Source organism: Sinocyclocheilus anshuiensis, unplaced genomic scaffold (assembly GCF_001515605.1).
Source record: "Sinocyclocheilus anshuiensis isolate Anshui unplaced genomic scaffold, SAMN03320099.WGS_v1.1 scaffold274, whole genome shotgun sequence".
NCBI classification, from domain to species: Eukaryota; Metazoa; Chordata; class Actinopteri; order Cypriniformes; family Cyprinidae; genus Sinocyclocheilus; species Sinocyclocheilus anshuiensis.
Window position 1 is genome coordinate 2,758,728 of NW_015547698.1, and position 17,104 is coordinate 2,775,831.

The following is a 17,104-nucleotide window of genomic DNA, read 5'->3' on the forward strand; positions in this document are numbered from 1 at the left end:
TGTCTCTATATGTCTTGTGGCTTATCATAACTGACAAAAATAACACAAACTAGTAAGTCATGACAAAAGATTTTTTTGGAGCACAACAGTCCCAGTCCCCAGATCAGCTTTTTAGACATCCTGCAAAATATTTATGCTTATATTGAAAGAAAAAAGTAAATGATGACAATTGTTATTTTTCAGCGTACTATCCCTTTAAGTGTCACATCAGCGGAGTGTGAATTCTGACACATTTAGGTAAAAATGTCAATAGACTTTCATGCATTGAACGCATCGAGTAAATAACAGCCCTACATAATTGTCATTATCCTGTAAAGGGTTTATGTTTGATGACTGACTTTCCTCACATGACATGTCACAAGACGCAAGAGTCATGACAGTCTGGACGCGCTTGTCAGCTTCAAAGATCCGCGTTTTTTACATAACATCACACCGAAAGTTTGACCGGATCTTCATCTATAAGCAATTTCTGAATTACACAGCACTGAAAAGTACGATACTTTTTGCAAATGGTACATATGAAATCACTATTTCATAATTACAAGTAAGGTAGCCTAATGGAGAAAACATCTGCACACTAGCCAGTGCATCAATTAGTAACCGGAGCTTTACGTTTGGTTTAAAGGACACTATTTAAACAAACAGACAAAGTTAATACTTGCCGTGACCAGTGGTAGGATCAGGAGGAGAACCGAAATCAGTCCGACACCGAGCACCATGGTGTCTGAATCGGCAAACAGCGGTGCGGAAGTCAAATGCCACTGTTTTGGTTGCGACTAGTGATGTACGGCTCGCCAATGAATCGTTTTTTGGGAGTCGGATCTTTTTAATGAACTAGCTGAACCGGTTCACAAAGCCGCTCTGAACGAGTCAACACCTCCTGTCTGTCAACAACTCAACTCTTGAGAACCGTCTCTTTCAGAAGAATTTAAGATTATAAAACTTTTTAATCTAATGAAAAGTACATTAAGCAAATTAAATGTAATGCTGCGACAAACGGAATTGAACACAGATTACATTAAACTCCCTTATTAATAGAAAACCGTAATAATTCTTTAAAGTGCATGTGCCTACAACTTTACTGGACCACGGTGACGCAAAAGAAATGGCTGATTTGGAATTTTGAACCGATTCGAGATGTAATCAATAAAATAAAATGAAAACAACAACAACAACATAAAAACATAAACAAAAATGTAACTTATGAGAAAATTTTTTTAGTCATAAATTAATTTTTGTATTGCGACAAACTAAACTGGACACATCAGATTAAAGCAATGTGTGCCACTGCCAGCAACTTTACTGCAAGAATCAAATATCCGGATCTTTGAACCGATTTGTGAACCGACTCGCAGAAATTAGTCGGACTGCTACGCGTCTCCCAACCACTAGGGAGCGATATCGATCGCTTCTGGAGGATTTTTCTTCGGCTCTCGGCGAAACACAGGAGGAATACACGTGTGTTTCCGCACATGTATAGATTTGATTACTGTTTAAATATTTTTGTATTGTATTGATCGACACAACGCTGATGATTTCTGCGTCCATAAACAAGGAAACAGACGGCGGAGATGGTGTTGCGAAGGCAGAAGCTCTCGATAACGAAGAGGATTCTCCCATTGTGAGCCGCACACAGAGTGGTCGCAGACTGCGGACGCCCGCGGCCAAAACTCCCGTCCGCCGGACCAGAAAGTCTGTGGTCCGAGAAGATCTGGCAGAAAGCACCGAGTCTCGGCAGGAATCGCCACCCGATGAATGTACAGCAGATACTAAAGGCGATCAGTGCAGCTCGGTGACAGAACCAGTGTGTCCTGATGTGTCTACATCAACACCAGCAGATGTCAGTCAAGAGTTAGTGCCGGACACTGCAGAGTTGATGGGGTCAGATCAGGCCAGTGAGAAGGAAAATGTGGTAAATAACACAGAGACAGAATCCACTGGTCCCACTGACCCCGAGAAAAGGGCCAAAAAAAGGACTCACTCAGAATCCATTGAGAAGACAAGTAAGATGGTACCTCTTGGGAAACCTAAGTCTGGAAGAGTATGGAAAGACAGAAATAAGCAAAGGTGATTACTACTTTTTGCATCTATGTTTGCATTCACGTTCTTGCATGTCTATTAATCCATAATAATGCTTAAGTATGTGAGATGTTTTTTTGTTGTGTGGCTCATTTTTGTCTCTATTTGTCTGTTTACTAGTACATTAGTGTTTCTTCTGTCCGTTATCTATCTGACGTGTTCAGCACTAACTTTGTTTTCTAGGTTCTCCGCTCTGTTGAGAGACAAACCTCTGCGTACTTCATGGGAAAAGAAGATGGAGGCCAAGAGAGAGAAGCAGCTGCTGAAGAAGTACCACCAACAGCTGAAAGATGAGCAGACCAGAGTTAAAGAGGTGAGTTTATTCCTTAAAACTGCATGTTTTTGTCTTTTTATTGCATTGTGTCGTGTCCAACACCCATACAACTTACATAGTGTTACAACTTTATATATAAATATATATATATATATATACACATACAGTGCACAGCATAAATGAGTACACCCCCTATGAAACTAAACAAACAGAAGACATGTTAGGGTTCTTTGGAGATGTAATATTCCAACAAGCCTGCTTGATCAATTACCAAAGAAGAATGCCAAAATTATTCAGCAAAATAAGATTTTCTTATCAAAGTGATACAATTTTGTTGCAAAAATGAGTACACCCTCCTGAAAGTTACTAAATGAAAAAAAAAGTGTATAGGTTTAAGGCTATTTTTGATCAACAGGTAAGTATATTGAACCAAAACTTTTAAAGACAAGTAATTTCCTGACGATTAAAAGTGTTATATGGCCCACTGAATCATACTCGGACTTAATGCTGGCAGCAGTGGAACCACTTGAGAGAGAACTGTCAGGCGAATTATTTCTTAGCATAAAAGAGGACAATGGTACAAGAGGAATACCAAATCATTGTTTTAAGTGTGAAAATATAGCAGAAGTAGCACCGACATTCAAAAACAATGGACTTGTGATAAGGCTCCTGAAATAATCAGGTCGCATCTTGAGACAAATCAATAGTACTAACATATTTTATGATATGTCAATGCAAGTTTCTTACAGTTAAAGTGCCCCTATTATGGGAAATGAAAGGTTCATATTTTGGTTTTGGGAGTCCCCAACAACAGGTTGAAAAAAACACTTTCATTGTCTTATAATATGCATTTATTTTTTACATTATTTGCTCAACGACTCCCAAACGATTCGTTTAACGATAAATTTTTCCAAACCCCGCCTTTGCGTGACGCTAATCTGCGGTGATTGGTCCGATTGGTCTTATTTTCATTTCATCATGCCTGTAATGCCTGATAAAGCAGCGTTTGTGAGCGCAGTGCTGCTTTGTGTACAGCATTACCGGGGAAACCGCTATTTTTATAGCTCCAAAAGCAGCACCTAGTGGCAAAGAATGAATTTGCATTTTCATTCAGACCAACTCCAAAAGACCAACAAGTGGGCGGGCAGTATGCTAATGTTTCATGTTGACAGTCAACATGAAACGGCTTGGGATTCGTTTTAAAAACGACTCGTTTCAATGATTCAGAGTCGACACTTTCTTTTGAGAGACAATAACTTTATACACGGTGGACTTTCAGATTTAAAACTTTGCAGGATGTTTTCATTCACTTAGAGCTGTGTTACACACTGCATGAAAGGTAATTTTCAAAAATCCATAATAGGGGCACTTTAAAACAGAACAGACAGCTTTTTAGTCTGGGACTAGGCTTAAGCCATGTCTGTGAAACCGGAGAATAGTTATATAGCTTAGAATATTGTCTAAGTTGTTTTGTTTTGGAGAAAAAGTAATAGTAATAAACTATTAATAAACTAGTAACACTACATTTCAAAGGTTTGGAGTTGGTACCAAGTCTCCTATGCTCACCAAGGCTGTCTTTATTTCACTTTTGATCAATGAAATGCTTCCTTGCTACATAAGTGTTAATTTCTGAGAAACTTTGTGGCGGTGACATTGTGATCTGTGGAGAATGTCATAAAAGCTGAAATTAGAGTGAACATTGTTCAGATGTGCTTTTTCCGCTAATCTATGTTTGCAGGAGAAAAAGAGGAGGAGAGCAGAAAACCTGAGAAGACGAGCAGAAAATGAGAGGAAAGCGGAGATTGTGCAAGTGGTAAATGCAGAATGTCATTTTGCACCAAAAATTCAGTTGTTACTAACACTTTTGATCTGTCGAATTCTTATTTAAATAACTCATTACTGCTTTGCCTCTTTCAGATTAAGAATACAGCAAAGATCAAGAGAATGAAGAAGAAACAGCTGAGGAAGATTGAGAAAAGAGACACGCTCTCAGCGGTGCAGAAAACACCAGCCAGTGTCAAGAAGGGTGCAGGGAAAACAAACAGCAGCTTGTAGAGATGTGAGAGAATCTCGTCAGACATTAACACGCTGTTGTTGATATAAATGTGTAGTGCCTGTTGAATGAACTGGCATGTGAACCTCACAAAGGAAAATACTAGGGACGTGTAATCATTTTGGATCTGTGACTCTAAGTTGACTGCTTGGGTTGTGAATCTGCTTTAGGTCTCTGGATTTGATGTAATATTTGTACAGCAAATTAAAAAGCAAATATGTTTTGAATTCATGGATAAAACCTGTCACCTATTACATTTTTTGTATGTGATTGTCACATTAAATAAATATGTTTATAGATCAATCAGTCAATTTCTTCCTGGTTCATGCATGTTAAATTGTTTTCTTTTTGTTATTGTTTTATTGTATGATATAAAGAGGTTTCATTTTCAATTTTACTTTGGGACTTTCCATTCATGGTTTGATGTTTTTCATCTAGTTGAGATGCTTGCACTTTCAGTGTCTTGGGTACTTTTCACATGGTGAGGTGGAGTGATTGGTACTTTTCAGTCCCAAACAATACTATATATACTATAACTACAGTCCTAAAAGGCAAAAATATAATGTTCAGATTCAGAAGTGGTGATTTAAAGTTGTACTCTTAAAATAAAACGAAATAATAAACAAGCAAGAGGGAAATAAAAACATGACTTGTCAGGGTATTTTTTTTTTGTAACCATTTCCGTCAGATGTCCCTCCATTGAAAGCGTTTCATAGTTCGTAATTTATCTCCAGTGGCCTGAGGTGAACTAGGCAAAAGGAATCAACCAAGTTGTATGAGGTGATTGTAGGGGGTGGAGTCTGTGGCAAAAAAAAATAAAAAGGTACTTTCCATGTTTTTTGCCTATAAAAGCAAAGAGCACAACAAACACCAAGAAACGCCGAAGACCAGAAAGATATCCTGTGTTAGACAGCATGGCTACAACTGTTTATGCAGCATTGGTACGATTATTTTACATCCATTTTAAAGGAGACAATCATTTAACAATATATTTTACATAAGACTTTTAACATGAAAATGTTGTAATTGTCACACGTGTCCAGGCTTATGTTTGTTTTATTGTGATAAAGTGCTCCATTCACAAATGTCTTGGTTCTCTTTCAGGCTCGATACCATCAGCTTGGAGCTGAACCCAGGAAATGCGTCAAAGGAGACCCCAAAGACACTGTGCCTGTTCCCTTCCACGAGCCGCTGGAAAACGCCACCCACGCTGTTCTCCAGGTTCAAGGGCCAGTTTCACCAGGTCCTAAACGCTTTCCTGTGAATGTCTTCAATGGCTCTAATGGCATGACGATTCCTGTGACTGTGAGGAGCACCGATACCATTGGGAAAATGCAGCAGAAGGTCTTGAAGCTCAGACCAGTCCTTGGAGCAAACCTGAATCTGGTCTACAATGGCAAACCGGTTCAGCTGTGCCAGACACTGTCCGAGCTTCAGGTGAAGCCAGGAGCCATGTTCATCACCTACCAGAAATGCCAAGGAGGTTAACAGGGACGTAGATGTATTTTGTCATTACGCTCAATGATAAATCATACTGTATCATAATGTGTTTTAAATACTTTTTTTTTTGCTACATCATCTATTACCGTTGGCTAGTTTGATGAGTCATTTATCAGGATACACATAACTCAAATTAATCATCAGTAATGCAACAAGCCATTGATGCAAATGAAAGCAAATTAAACAACAAACGTTATTTTCTCTGCAAGAAAACATGAATAGAAATATTTTGTTTAGATAAGTGTTTTTTTTAACCTGATGGAACAAAGATGTATTTTTAGGTTTGTTTGTTTGTGTGCTTCGGTGGAAAAAAACAAACAAAACAAAAGGATATTTTTAGGGATTAATCACAACAAAACCTTTTCGTTTTCAGTTTTAATCGGAACACTTCGAGACATCATCTGTAACGTCTGCAAACAACATAAAACGGAAGTAGTAGAAATAACAGAACTTAGAAGAGGAAACTGTCTAGCATATCTTATTTTGTAAAACAGGCAACATTTTGTCATTTGCAACCTCGTAACATGTACGAACAGATGTTTTTAAAGAAATTTCCTAAATGAATATGTTAATGGTAGCATTAAACTTTTAGATTATAATGTTTTTAAAAAGACTGTAACTGTGATTTGCACTACATGTAAATTTGACTCCTGTTTCAATGAAAATAAATACAATAATCTGAAACCTCTAGTATTAAATGCAATTTTGTATTCTTTTCTAATTCAGTACGATTTAAATGTTATTTAAATTGATAGTTATGATATCCAATGAATTTCTTTATTGAATTTGTCTGCTGTAATGGCAGCAGCACTGGAGCTACATGAACAAACACTGATAATGATGTTCTCCAGCATGATCTGGGATATGAAGATCATGAGCTTCAATAGAAGCAAGAATATCTGACCGTCTGTACAGAGTCACATGATCAGGCTCACAAAGAAATAGAGCAGAATGTAAAATATTTCTTCATTTCACACCATTTCTTTGTTTGCATTTAAATAGCCAATATAGTGGTTGTTTTAACACTCAATTACAGTTTTTAAAAATTGCTTAGACACTAAAAGTGGTACTTCAGGCCCACTCAGTGAAACCATTCACTCATATATCTAATCTTTAGTCCAAGTCTGCAAAACTATAAGCACACTACGTGCTTTAAACTTAGTTTGCTATTATAAAACAAACTTTTGCAAAACATAGTACTCTACATTACACACATCATTTAAAACTAACAGCTCTTTTTTTTCATTTGTGAAACACTGCCGTTTAAATGCCACTCATTTACTGATGACTTACACCCAAGTGATCGTGTGAAAACACTTATACAACATTTGTTCACTTAGAAATCGAAACTCAGTGTTTTGAGAAAGAAATTATGTTTACCCCCTTGCATTTCAGTTTACATTGTATATATATGTATATATGATTATATACTGTGTGTATATATGTACAGTACACACACACACACACACACTGAATATGCATAAAAGCCAAGTCATAAAGTCAACTTTATTTCTAATGCGCTTTATACAAAACAGATGACAGCTCTAACAAGTCAATACTGTCATTTTACAGCTCAAGTCAGTTCAGCATTGATCAGTTCAGTTGCATAACGGTGTAAAATTCATCAGTTGTACATACATACTGTATATACAGTGTATATGTGCATATTCAAGTTCAAGTTCAAGTCAATTGTCAATTGTCAATTCTTCCACATGTACAGCACATACATACAGAGAATTGAAATTGCGTAACTCTCAAACCTTTGGTGCATACAGATAACACTAACAGTAGAACATAAAATACAGATAGATACAGATTAAATATAAAATAAAATACAACTATACATGTATAATACAACATATGCATGTATGTGCAAGTGCTATGACAAACTCCTGTGCACTCCACTGCACTCTGAACAAGCAAAAGACACATGAGAGTAGTGTTTTACATTTTTCACACCTGTGTGTAGTTTGGCGTGTATGTGGCTAATTATTTTATGTTACAGTTACTACACAAAAATACCATTTTTAGAAGAGTTACGTTTTGAATGAAGTGTTTGCTTTTGCAAGATACGTGACGTTTTGCATGTTGTGTGTGTGTTTTGTGGTTTGGTGTGCAGAGTTTTGAGAAATGGAGCCATAGTTTAAAAAAAAGCTGTGCAAGCATTAAAAAAAAAATAACTGTAAATTGGACAGGCCTGTTATGATCTATGTTTTCTCATTATGAGTTTATTAATGGTAGAATTATTTTTGACATAACATTTCTTATACTGAAAGATGGAGAAATGGAGCCATAGTTTAAAAAACTGTGCAAGCATTTAAAAAAAAATAACTGTAAATTGGACAGGCCTGTTATGATCTATGTTTTCTCATTATGAGTTTATTAATGGTAGAATTATTTTTGACATAACATTTCTTATACTGAAAGATGGAAGGTAGACAGAGTCTGTGCAATTACAATTGCCCCTTCTCTTCCCTGACAACAGTTAGCAGGGCCATGGACTCTGCACAAAGGTAAAATAGTAATCTCAAGAAAACGAAGTTCTTCTATCATATATAGGTTTGATTCTTTGACTTAAAACTTGATGTATCATGTTTCCATCACCACATATAGGACATAAATCAACTACCACTGCTTAAAATGAAAATGAAATAAAACAATAGTTGTTTTGGACTGCAGATAAAGTACGGTGATTCCCATATCTGAATGCTCTCACAATGTTGTGGTAGTTCGGTATTCGTGTGCAGTTCTTGTAAATCTCATGTTTGATGAAAATCAGCCTGGCAAGGTTGGGCATGTTTACTAGTGCCACAACACACAGAACGTCAGGTACATTCCCAAAATGTCTCTTTGACTATATAAATCGAAGGATCTTTGTACACTAACAGAACATAAGTTTGGCTTGTGAATGCTTGGCAGCTCGAGGCAGCATGGCTACAGAAGTTTATACAGCACTGGTAAGATGATTTCAAATACATTTTAATAAGAACAGTATAGTGCAGGGGTCTTCAGAGTTTTTCCCAGATACAAAACGTGTCAAACAGAGATACATATTAAGCCTAATAGAAACTAACCATGTTATGATTAAGAATAAATTAGGCTATATTATGTTGCATGTATGTTAAGACAGCAGATCAGAACTATGCACATTATTGTTGTTGCACATGCATCACTGCCTGTATGTTAAAATGCATCATTACAAACAAAATGTCGAGATAAAAATCAGGACTTATTAGTTGTTTGCAGTTTTTTTTGTAAATTATTTTAATGGATTTGCAGAGTCATACATTTTAATTTTACTGTCAGATGGACAAATAAACATTTAGTTAAACTTTAGCTTCAAGTTTACTAAAACTTAACATTTTAATTTTACTGTGAGATGGATAATTAAGAATCAAATAAAAAAAGTGAGGGTTTTCTAATAAAGTGCAGATAAAATGTGTAAGCAAGGACTCCAGCATGACAAGAACAGCAATGTAGTAAGACATTTATGACTATTTACAAGGCATTACTTTTACAAAAAAATTGGAATGAAATTTAAAAATATATTGATACGAATATTTTTCTAGTAATCTATTATCTATAGTTGTCTACACGGCATAATGGATCTCTTACTTACATCGTGTCGTTGTTTGTTAATGAGAGAGGATTCGCGAGAGCGAACATAACTCAACACTGAATAAAAACTAAACACGTTTTGAGTGGTGAGCGGATTCTACCTTAAACACCTCTGATTGGTCATTGCGTTCAAGAGATCAACAAACAAGTCTGTGATTGGCTATATTGCTCACCGCTGCAAAAACACGCCGTAAACAGGAATATTTCACCTTCTCCAGAGCTCAAACTCAAAAACGCGTTTGCTAAATCTGTCTCGCCTATAATATCATTGCAGTGCTCTTGCTTTTGTTTCAGGGTGTTTATATACTGATAAAAAATGTATAGCCTGAATGCACTGTAAGTCGCTTTGGATAAAAGCGTCTGCTAAATGCATAAATGTAATTTAATTTAATTTAATTTAATATTCAAAACTGACTCTGTGATGTTTTTTTTGTTTTTTTTTACCCATGTTTTAATGATTTAACGAAAAATTACTTGTGAACAAACATTAATTGGCGGACCCCTGGTTGAAGACCCTTGGTATAGTGTATGGTCTTATGAAAATGCTGTGATCGTCACTTGTGCTGGGTTTATTGTCATAATGTGACATTCTCTGAATATCCTGAATCTCTTTCAGGCTCCAATCCTTTTTCAGCCTGAAGCATGTGGACCCAAGCAGTGTGTCACAGGAGATCCCAAACATCCCAAAGGCGACCCTGTTCCCCTCCTTGAACCGTTGGGAAACAACACCCACGCCGTTCTCCAGGTTCAAAAGCCAGTTTCACCTGCAGGTCCTAAACAGTTTACTGTAAACGTCTTCAATGGCTCTAATGGCATGAAGATTTCTGTGACTGTGAGGAGCATCGATACCATCGCAAAACTGCAAAAGAAGGTGCAGAAGCTCAGACCAGAACTTATAGGATGTGGAAATCTGGTCTACAATGGTAAACCAGTTCAGCTGCACAAGAAGCTGTCTGAGCTCCAGGTGAAGCCAGAAGCCACATTCATCATCTACCAGAAGTGCCATGGAGGTTAAAAAAAGACCTTATCTCTGTTTACATTTATCACTATCATTTGTAATAATTCACACTCTGGGACAGTAAATGTTCCTTGATTATATTATCCATATGTTATGATGTACCATCTTACATTACCGTTAGCTCATATGATGTATCATACATATCATCAAAGTTTTGGAAACATTGTACCGAATTTTGATGTAATGCCTAAATGATTAGATTGTTTGTTTGTGTACGTAATTTATAAATTTCTATACAAAAACAAATATTTTAACATTTTTAAAAAATGGACCAGGTGAAGGAAAATCAGCTAAAAGGATATAAAAGACATAAAATATTAAATAAGATAATAATTCATTGTTTTAATAAGGTTATGTGAAAAATAGCAAAAAATGAATTAGAAATGTATGCACAGCCACACTAAATAGTATCACATTGCTACTGTACAACTATGTGCTATTTACAGTTTATGCATTCAATAACAAAGCTGTGTAAAATGTTTTTTTTTTGTATTGTTTCTAAATCATCAATAAAAAACAGCAACAATACAAGCCCAGCTCATGTAAATAAAAGCAAATAAAACTGAAAGCAGTCGTGTGTTTTAGGTTGTGATAGTATGAGCAGACATTGAACTTGACTGCAATAAATAAATAAAAATAAAATAAAAAGTTACACTTTTTTCCTTGTGATCTGTAACTGAACTGGAAGGGTTTGTGAAGCTACATGGAGGTTGTAGCCTATATTGACAACAAAACACGTTCGCTTTGAGTCTGTATAAATTTATCATCCACAATTTCTGGAGATAGGGATAAAATGACCTCCAATCAAATACAAATAACAAGATGGCTAAACTAATAATTATCGTCAGCTTTCATAGTAGCCTATCATAAATTTGATCCTTTGACTTGTGACCAGTGTAGATCCTTAGTCATTGTGCACCAAATATAGGCTATAAATAAATCAACATGCTGTAAAGCACAATGAGGAAAACTATAGCTTGGTTTGAACTGTGAGACAAAGTGTATGATTTCCAGGAATCTTTCACAGGCCTGTATCTCATAACATTTCGGTCATGTGAACATATGGTTAGTGGTAGTGGTGGCAGTGCTGAGCCCTCGCTTCTTGCAAATCATGTGTTTGGTGAGAATCTGGAGGACTGGGTGTGTTTATTAGTGCCACAATAGAAGAAGGGTAGACAGGTGAATTCCTAAACAAAGTTTCTCTTTCACTTCATAATTTTCAGGTAGCAGTATCGGAGTATAATTTCTTGGTTGTAGATAGCAGGAAACATATAATGGCAACTCCAATGGTATAAATGTTTATGTGCCAGATATTTCATTATCTGACATTTCAGATAGTTTTGAAAGAACAAAAAGATAGTGTTGTTGAGACAAGTCCAACTGGAAGTCTGAAAACCACTGCGTGTCTTCAAATACCTAAAAGAATAATTATAGAAAAATATTTATTTATTTATTTTGGTGAAGTAAAGTCATTAATTAAGTCATAAATCTTTGTTAATGAATATTAACAGAGATTATTCAAACACTAAAAGTATTGTTTATTGTTATTTTAGGGTAGATCATACATTAATAGCGTATACAAACATATATAATATTTTTTAAGTTTTGTCACAAGCTAATTATGTTCTGAAAATATGTTGCCTTATTTAATGGTTTTCAATATAAATGACAAGGTGCAGATGAAGGTCTGATAAGTCTTACTATTATAACAGACTTCTCTTCTCCTTTTCCTTCGAATGAAGCTAAATATGTTATTAGGGCGACCTCTACAGTTCATGTTTAAAATTGCTCTTTGGATAAAAATTAACTACATGTTAATTAAAATGAGTCCTTAAAGGTGCCATAGAATGGAAAACTGTATTTACCTTGGCATAGTTGAATAATAACAGTTCTGTACATGAAAATGACATACCATAAGTCTCAAACACCATTGTTTCCCCCTTCTTATGTAAATCTCGTGCATGCAAAAGACCCCTGAAAAATAGGCGAATCAGAACAAAACACCGACTGTGACGTTACAGTCGGGATCACTAATAGTTACGCCCCCAACATTTGCATATACCCGCCAAAGATTGTATCAATGCATGCTATGGCACCTTTAAGATGACCTTAAAGGCACAATATGTAAGATTTTTTTATTAAAATATCCAAAAACCACTAGAACAGTGTTATAGGTAAGCGAGGATAATAGCAAAAATGGCAGATCATGGAAATAAATGTTATGTTCCAGGCTGTGCAGGGGATGTGATGTGCAGGGATGGGTTGGTGTCTGTATTCAGAAAGGCACGGAAAACAAATAACACGCGTTCTAATAAAATAACGCGAGCCACTAAAGGGGCATGGTTAGCTGCTTGCTAGTGGTAGCCTGTTATATTACAGTGCATTGACTGAGGATGATGGCGAATGATTTACAGATCCTGAGCAACACTGAGTCCCGTCGGATTGCTTCGGCTCTGCGGATGAAGACCACAACTCCCATGATTCCACACTCAGTCACAGCATCATCAAAGTACGCCTTTGCCTCTGTTTATTTTGAATACGCGTCCTCTAGCGGCGAAAATGACATATTGTGCCTTTAAGATAACGCTCGATTATCATTCAGTAATTCCAAGAATAAAGTATAAATAAAAAATGTTTTATTATTCACTATGTTATTGTTGCTATTGTCACAGCCCTCATTTTTCAACGTAATTCAAGACAAAAATTTAGATCAGATGCATCTTTCTGTAATTTGATTGCTCTGTAATTGATTGTAGTTTGTTCAGTTTGATTAAACTAAACTGTTAAGATGCAATCATTCTATAAATGTGAAATATTTAGCTTATTGATTAAAATATTAATTATATAATTTATTCAGTATTTAGAGTCTGAATTATAGATATAATAAAAAAAAAAACATACAGTAAGTTAACCTGAGGTTTCTCGTCTCTGAGATTACTCTATTGACAGCCCAAGATTAATCAGCAGTAGCCCTTTATAGGGTCCCTTGCAAGAAGATATTTGGGGCGATTCTTGTCATCAAAAAGCTAAATGACACATTCGTGCCAAAAAATATTAAAACCACAAGGTGTCACTCTTATACTGGCACACCTACAAACAGCTGACTAAATATCCCTTAACCTCTGCACAGTCATGCCTGAAGTTGGCTGCATACAGTAATGTACAACAATATAGTCACTTTTATTCTCTATGTGGGTGTTTCTTCTAATGGCACTTATTTTTATTTGAACTAACAGTTTTAAATTTGTATAGAATATTTAAACCATATTGAAACTGTTTATTATAATAATTATTATTATTATTAACCATGCTATCATTAATTATGTTCACTACTTTTCAATTGTCTGTATAGATTTGTAATGTTTTACAATTTTTCCAAATACAGACTTTCAATCTTAAACTGAAAATTCATTATATTAATATGAATTAGTTAAAGTTTAGAAATGTGATTTCAATTTATTTATTTTACTTAATACATTTCAATTTATACATTTGGATTTATTTATTATTTTACAAATTCCATAAAAAAAATGAGGCCTTTCTTGTGAAGATCAAAGCATATGTGAATTCTGATTTGCATGTCTCTCGAATTTTGGTTTGCTTGATCGTCTGTAGTCAGATACACTCTTAAAAATAAAGGTGCTTCACGATGCCATAGAAGAACCTTTTTGTCTAAATGGTTCCATAAAGAACCTTTAACATATGAAGAACCTTTCTGTTTCACAAAAGGTTCTTTGTGGTGAAAGAAGGTTCCTCAGATTACAAAAAGGTAAGAAAGAGATGGTTCTTTAAAGAACCTTTGACTGGATGGTTCTTTGTGGAACCAAAAATGGTTCTTCTATAGCATCGCTTGAAGAACCTTTTGAAGCACCTTTATTTTTAAGAGTGTATGTAAATACATTTGCAATATATATGCAACGTTCAGTTTCTAAAATGGAAATTTTAATATTTAAAAATTAACTTGCATGTCTTAAATCATATTTCTAAAAACAGTAAACCAGTGGCTGTGTGTAAGAGTGATTCCAGCATGAGAAAAGGTGATCGTCTGCACACAAGTAAAGGAAGTTCCTCTTAATTAAAAGGGATTTGCCCAGTGCAGATGCTTCAGGCTCTCTGTATTCATGGTGGCTATTCACCTGCAAACCTACGGTAAATTCTCTCAGTTAATTAAATTTGCTCTTACGCAAATTCAGATATGCATTGCTGGTAAACATTGCATGATAGAGTAAATAATTGGACATTTCTAAACAGACCGTGTGACCAGAAAAACATTGCAGGCAATCACATGTAAGAAACTGCCTTGAGCTTTATGTTATGGAATAAAGTTAACATGTCACAAATGCTTCAGATTCCCAGAGAGTAGTAAACTGCTCCAAAACAGATGCATGCTTGTCTGTTGAACAGAAAATAAAAAATCTTATCATGTGGATATCTTGAGGTTAATGAGCTCAGAAAATGTTTATTCAATACACACTTTCTTTAATTGCAGAACAAAACACATCCTTACTTTAAAACGATTTATTATTAATTTTTCTTTTCATTTAATTGTTTTTTGTTTATTTTTAATTACAGTAATTCTTCATGTTTTTCATGTAGGACATTTGTAAATTGATTAATGAGAAATTAAACCTTACACTGGTTACACTGTTTTTTCCTCTTAACATTTATGTCATGAAGGACAAACTGAGTTGAATCCATCATTTTATTTTATGAATAAATAAAGGGTTGCAACTGTTGTAATTTTCTATTCTTTTTTTTTTTAGGTTTTGATATCATATCAAATACTTCCCACTGACGACTATAATACATAAATTATAACACAAAATCCTTTTTAAATAAATCTTCCACACAAACAATAAATAACACCAATTATATGTTTAAATAAAACAAAAAAGTGGGAAATCACCATCAGCTTCTTCATACTCTGAACTTTGATCATGGAAATACATTTATACATCTTTATTTTTGTAAGTTTTTACATTGATAACACCAGTGTAAAAAAAAAGACAATTAATAATTCAAATAATTGTAAATATTATTGACATGTTGTTTAGCGTTTACCCTAGCAAAAAAACAAACAAATAAATTAATGTCAATTTCAATCGATTTCAATCAGTTAAAAATGTACAATTAAATTTACAATTTAAAAATGTTCAAAACAATACAGAGAAGCAATTTCATGTTATTTAAATAATGAACCGAGTTATAGAATTATGTATTTTTAATGTGTAGTCGCTAGCGTATTTGAAAACATTTTCATGACTGAAAAGTCAAATGATATGATTGTCATTGTATTTTGAGAATTTCACACCATATGATACATATAATACCTATATTTATGACAGCTTTGAGTAAACTTCCTGTTTCATTCATTGAAACCTGTTGACACACAGTGTGTCACAACTGCACATGACACGAAAAACAAGACAGTGCTTTGTTAAGCGAAAGGGAAAAAAATCCAGTCTGTTTCTAAGGGTCAGAATGTGGCTGTTTTGCTAGTTTGGACAGTTTGTGTACACTCACAGGCATGTGACGCAATGAGAACAGAGACTTTGGGTGTGTCATGCATTGTTGTATTGTTACAATTCTCTGCTTTTGAAAGTATGCGGCTTGTCAGAAACCTCTTTCCTGGACATTAAAGACATAATAGAAGCCCAAGGTTTGTTGGGTCATTTCTTTAGTATTTTGAGATCTGATAAGGAAAGGTGTGTGTAATACATGACATCACATAGTCTCATATTGTTTAATGCAGCTGTACACTGTCAAGCAGGAAGCACTGGACTGGATTTTCCATCCACCCATTTCCCAAGCCGCTTGTCCTATATAGTCGCAGGACTGTCCTATCACAGCGTCTTGTTACTCTTCCAGTTGTTAGGAAATTAAAACTTAACCATAAGGAATTTCAAAATGAAACAGGAATATTAGTTTTCAAAAAAAAAAAGGGAATTTCAGAATGCTGTGCAGTGTTGTCATGATTATTAGGAACATTATTAATTCATTATTTTTCCTCATTAAACTGTCACCGCCCACTGGTGGACGCTTGGTGCTCTTTTTTAAAAGAGTAAAAAATTAAATTACTCAAAATTCATCCTGTGAAAACCATTTTGAAATTTGACATAGAGTTACCATGGAAATGGTACTTTAAAATCTTTTAGCAGTCTCCTCTCCCTTAGTGGGCGGTGTCATATTACAAAAATGTATTATGGTCTTTTACAATCAAAACTTTTTATAATCTTGACAAAATACACATCGTTGGAAAGGTCTGAGTCTCAGGATTCCATATTTGTATATTTGTGACAGAAAAATGCATCAAAAAAATTTCAATGGAGTTTGTTTTTTTGTTTTTTTGGCATAATGCCCTAAATAAAATCTCATATAGGGATTTTCCTATATCAACTTCATATTTGGAACATAATTTATTAAGACATAAGGCTTTAAAACATTAGTTTTAACAATTGGTTTGTTCAGACATCAGTGCACACATACTTCTCTCATGACATCTAATGACCTCACAAAGCACCACACAAAACTGTCATGTCTTCAAACGACTTCAATAAAAATT

The 17,104-nt window shown here is 34.9% G+C and overlaps 2 protein-coding genes across 2 annotated transcripts in view; one reads left to right on the top strand and one right to left on the bottom strand.

Annotated features, from left to right (window-relative positions):
• glb1 (galactosidase, beta 1) overlaps positions 1-1,176 on the bottom strand; it is a 10,434-nt gene extending 9,258 nt beyond the window's left edge. The window contains exon 1 of the mRNA XM_016506646.1: positions 663-1,176. Within this exon, the coding sequence (XP_016362132.1) occupies positions 663-719 (57 nt within the window). The 5' untranslated portion in view covers positions 720-1,176. The remainder of the gene's footprint in view (positions 1-662) is intronic.
• A 229-nt stretch (positions 1,177-1,405) lies between these two features.
• On the top strand, positions 1,406-5,036 carry ccdc86 (coiled-coil domain containing 86). The gene is made up of 4 exons (XM_016506647.1): positions 1,406-2,067; positions 2,263-2,392; positions 4,092-4,166; positions 4,271-5,036. Exons 1-4 carry the CDS (start codon positions 1,532-1,534, stop codon positions 4,406-4,408), a joined length of 879 nt encoding a protein of 292 aa, XP_016362133.1. The 5' UTR covers positions 1,406-1,531; the 3' UTR covers positions 4,409-5,036.
• The last annotated feature ends 12,068 nt before the right edge of the window (positions 5,037-17,104 follow it).

Excerpts from the sequence above, each read along its gene's own strand:
- ccdc86 (XM_016506647.1), top strand. The coding sequence starts at position 1,532 with ATGATTTCTGCGTCCATAAACAAGGAAACAGACGGCGGAGATGGTGTT. Across the intron at positions 2,393-4,091 it reads AGCAGACCAGAGTTAAAGAG|GAGAAAAAGAGGAGGAGAGC; the intron begins GTGAGTTTATTC and ends CTATGTTTGCAG. Across the intron at positions 4,167-4,270 it reads AAGCGGAGATTGTGCAAGTG|ATTAAGAATACAGCAAAGAT; the intron begins GTAAATGCAGAA and ends TGCCTCTTTCAG.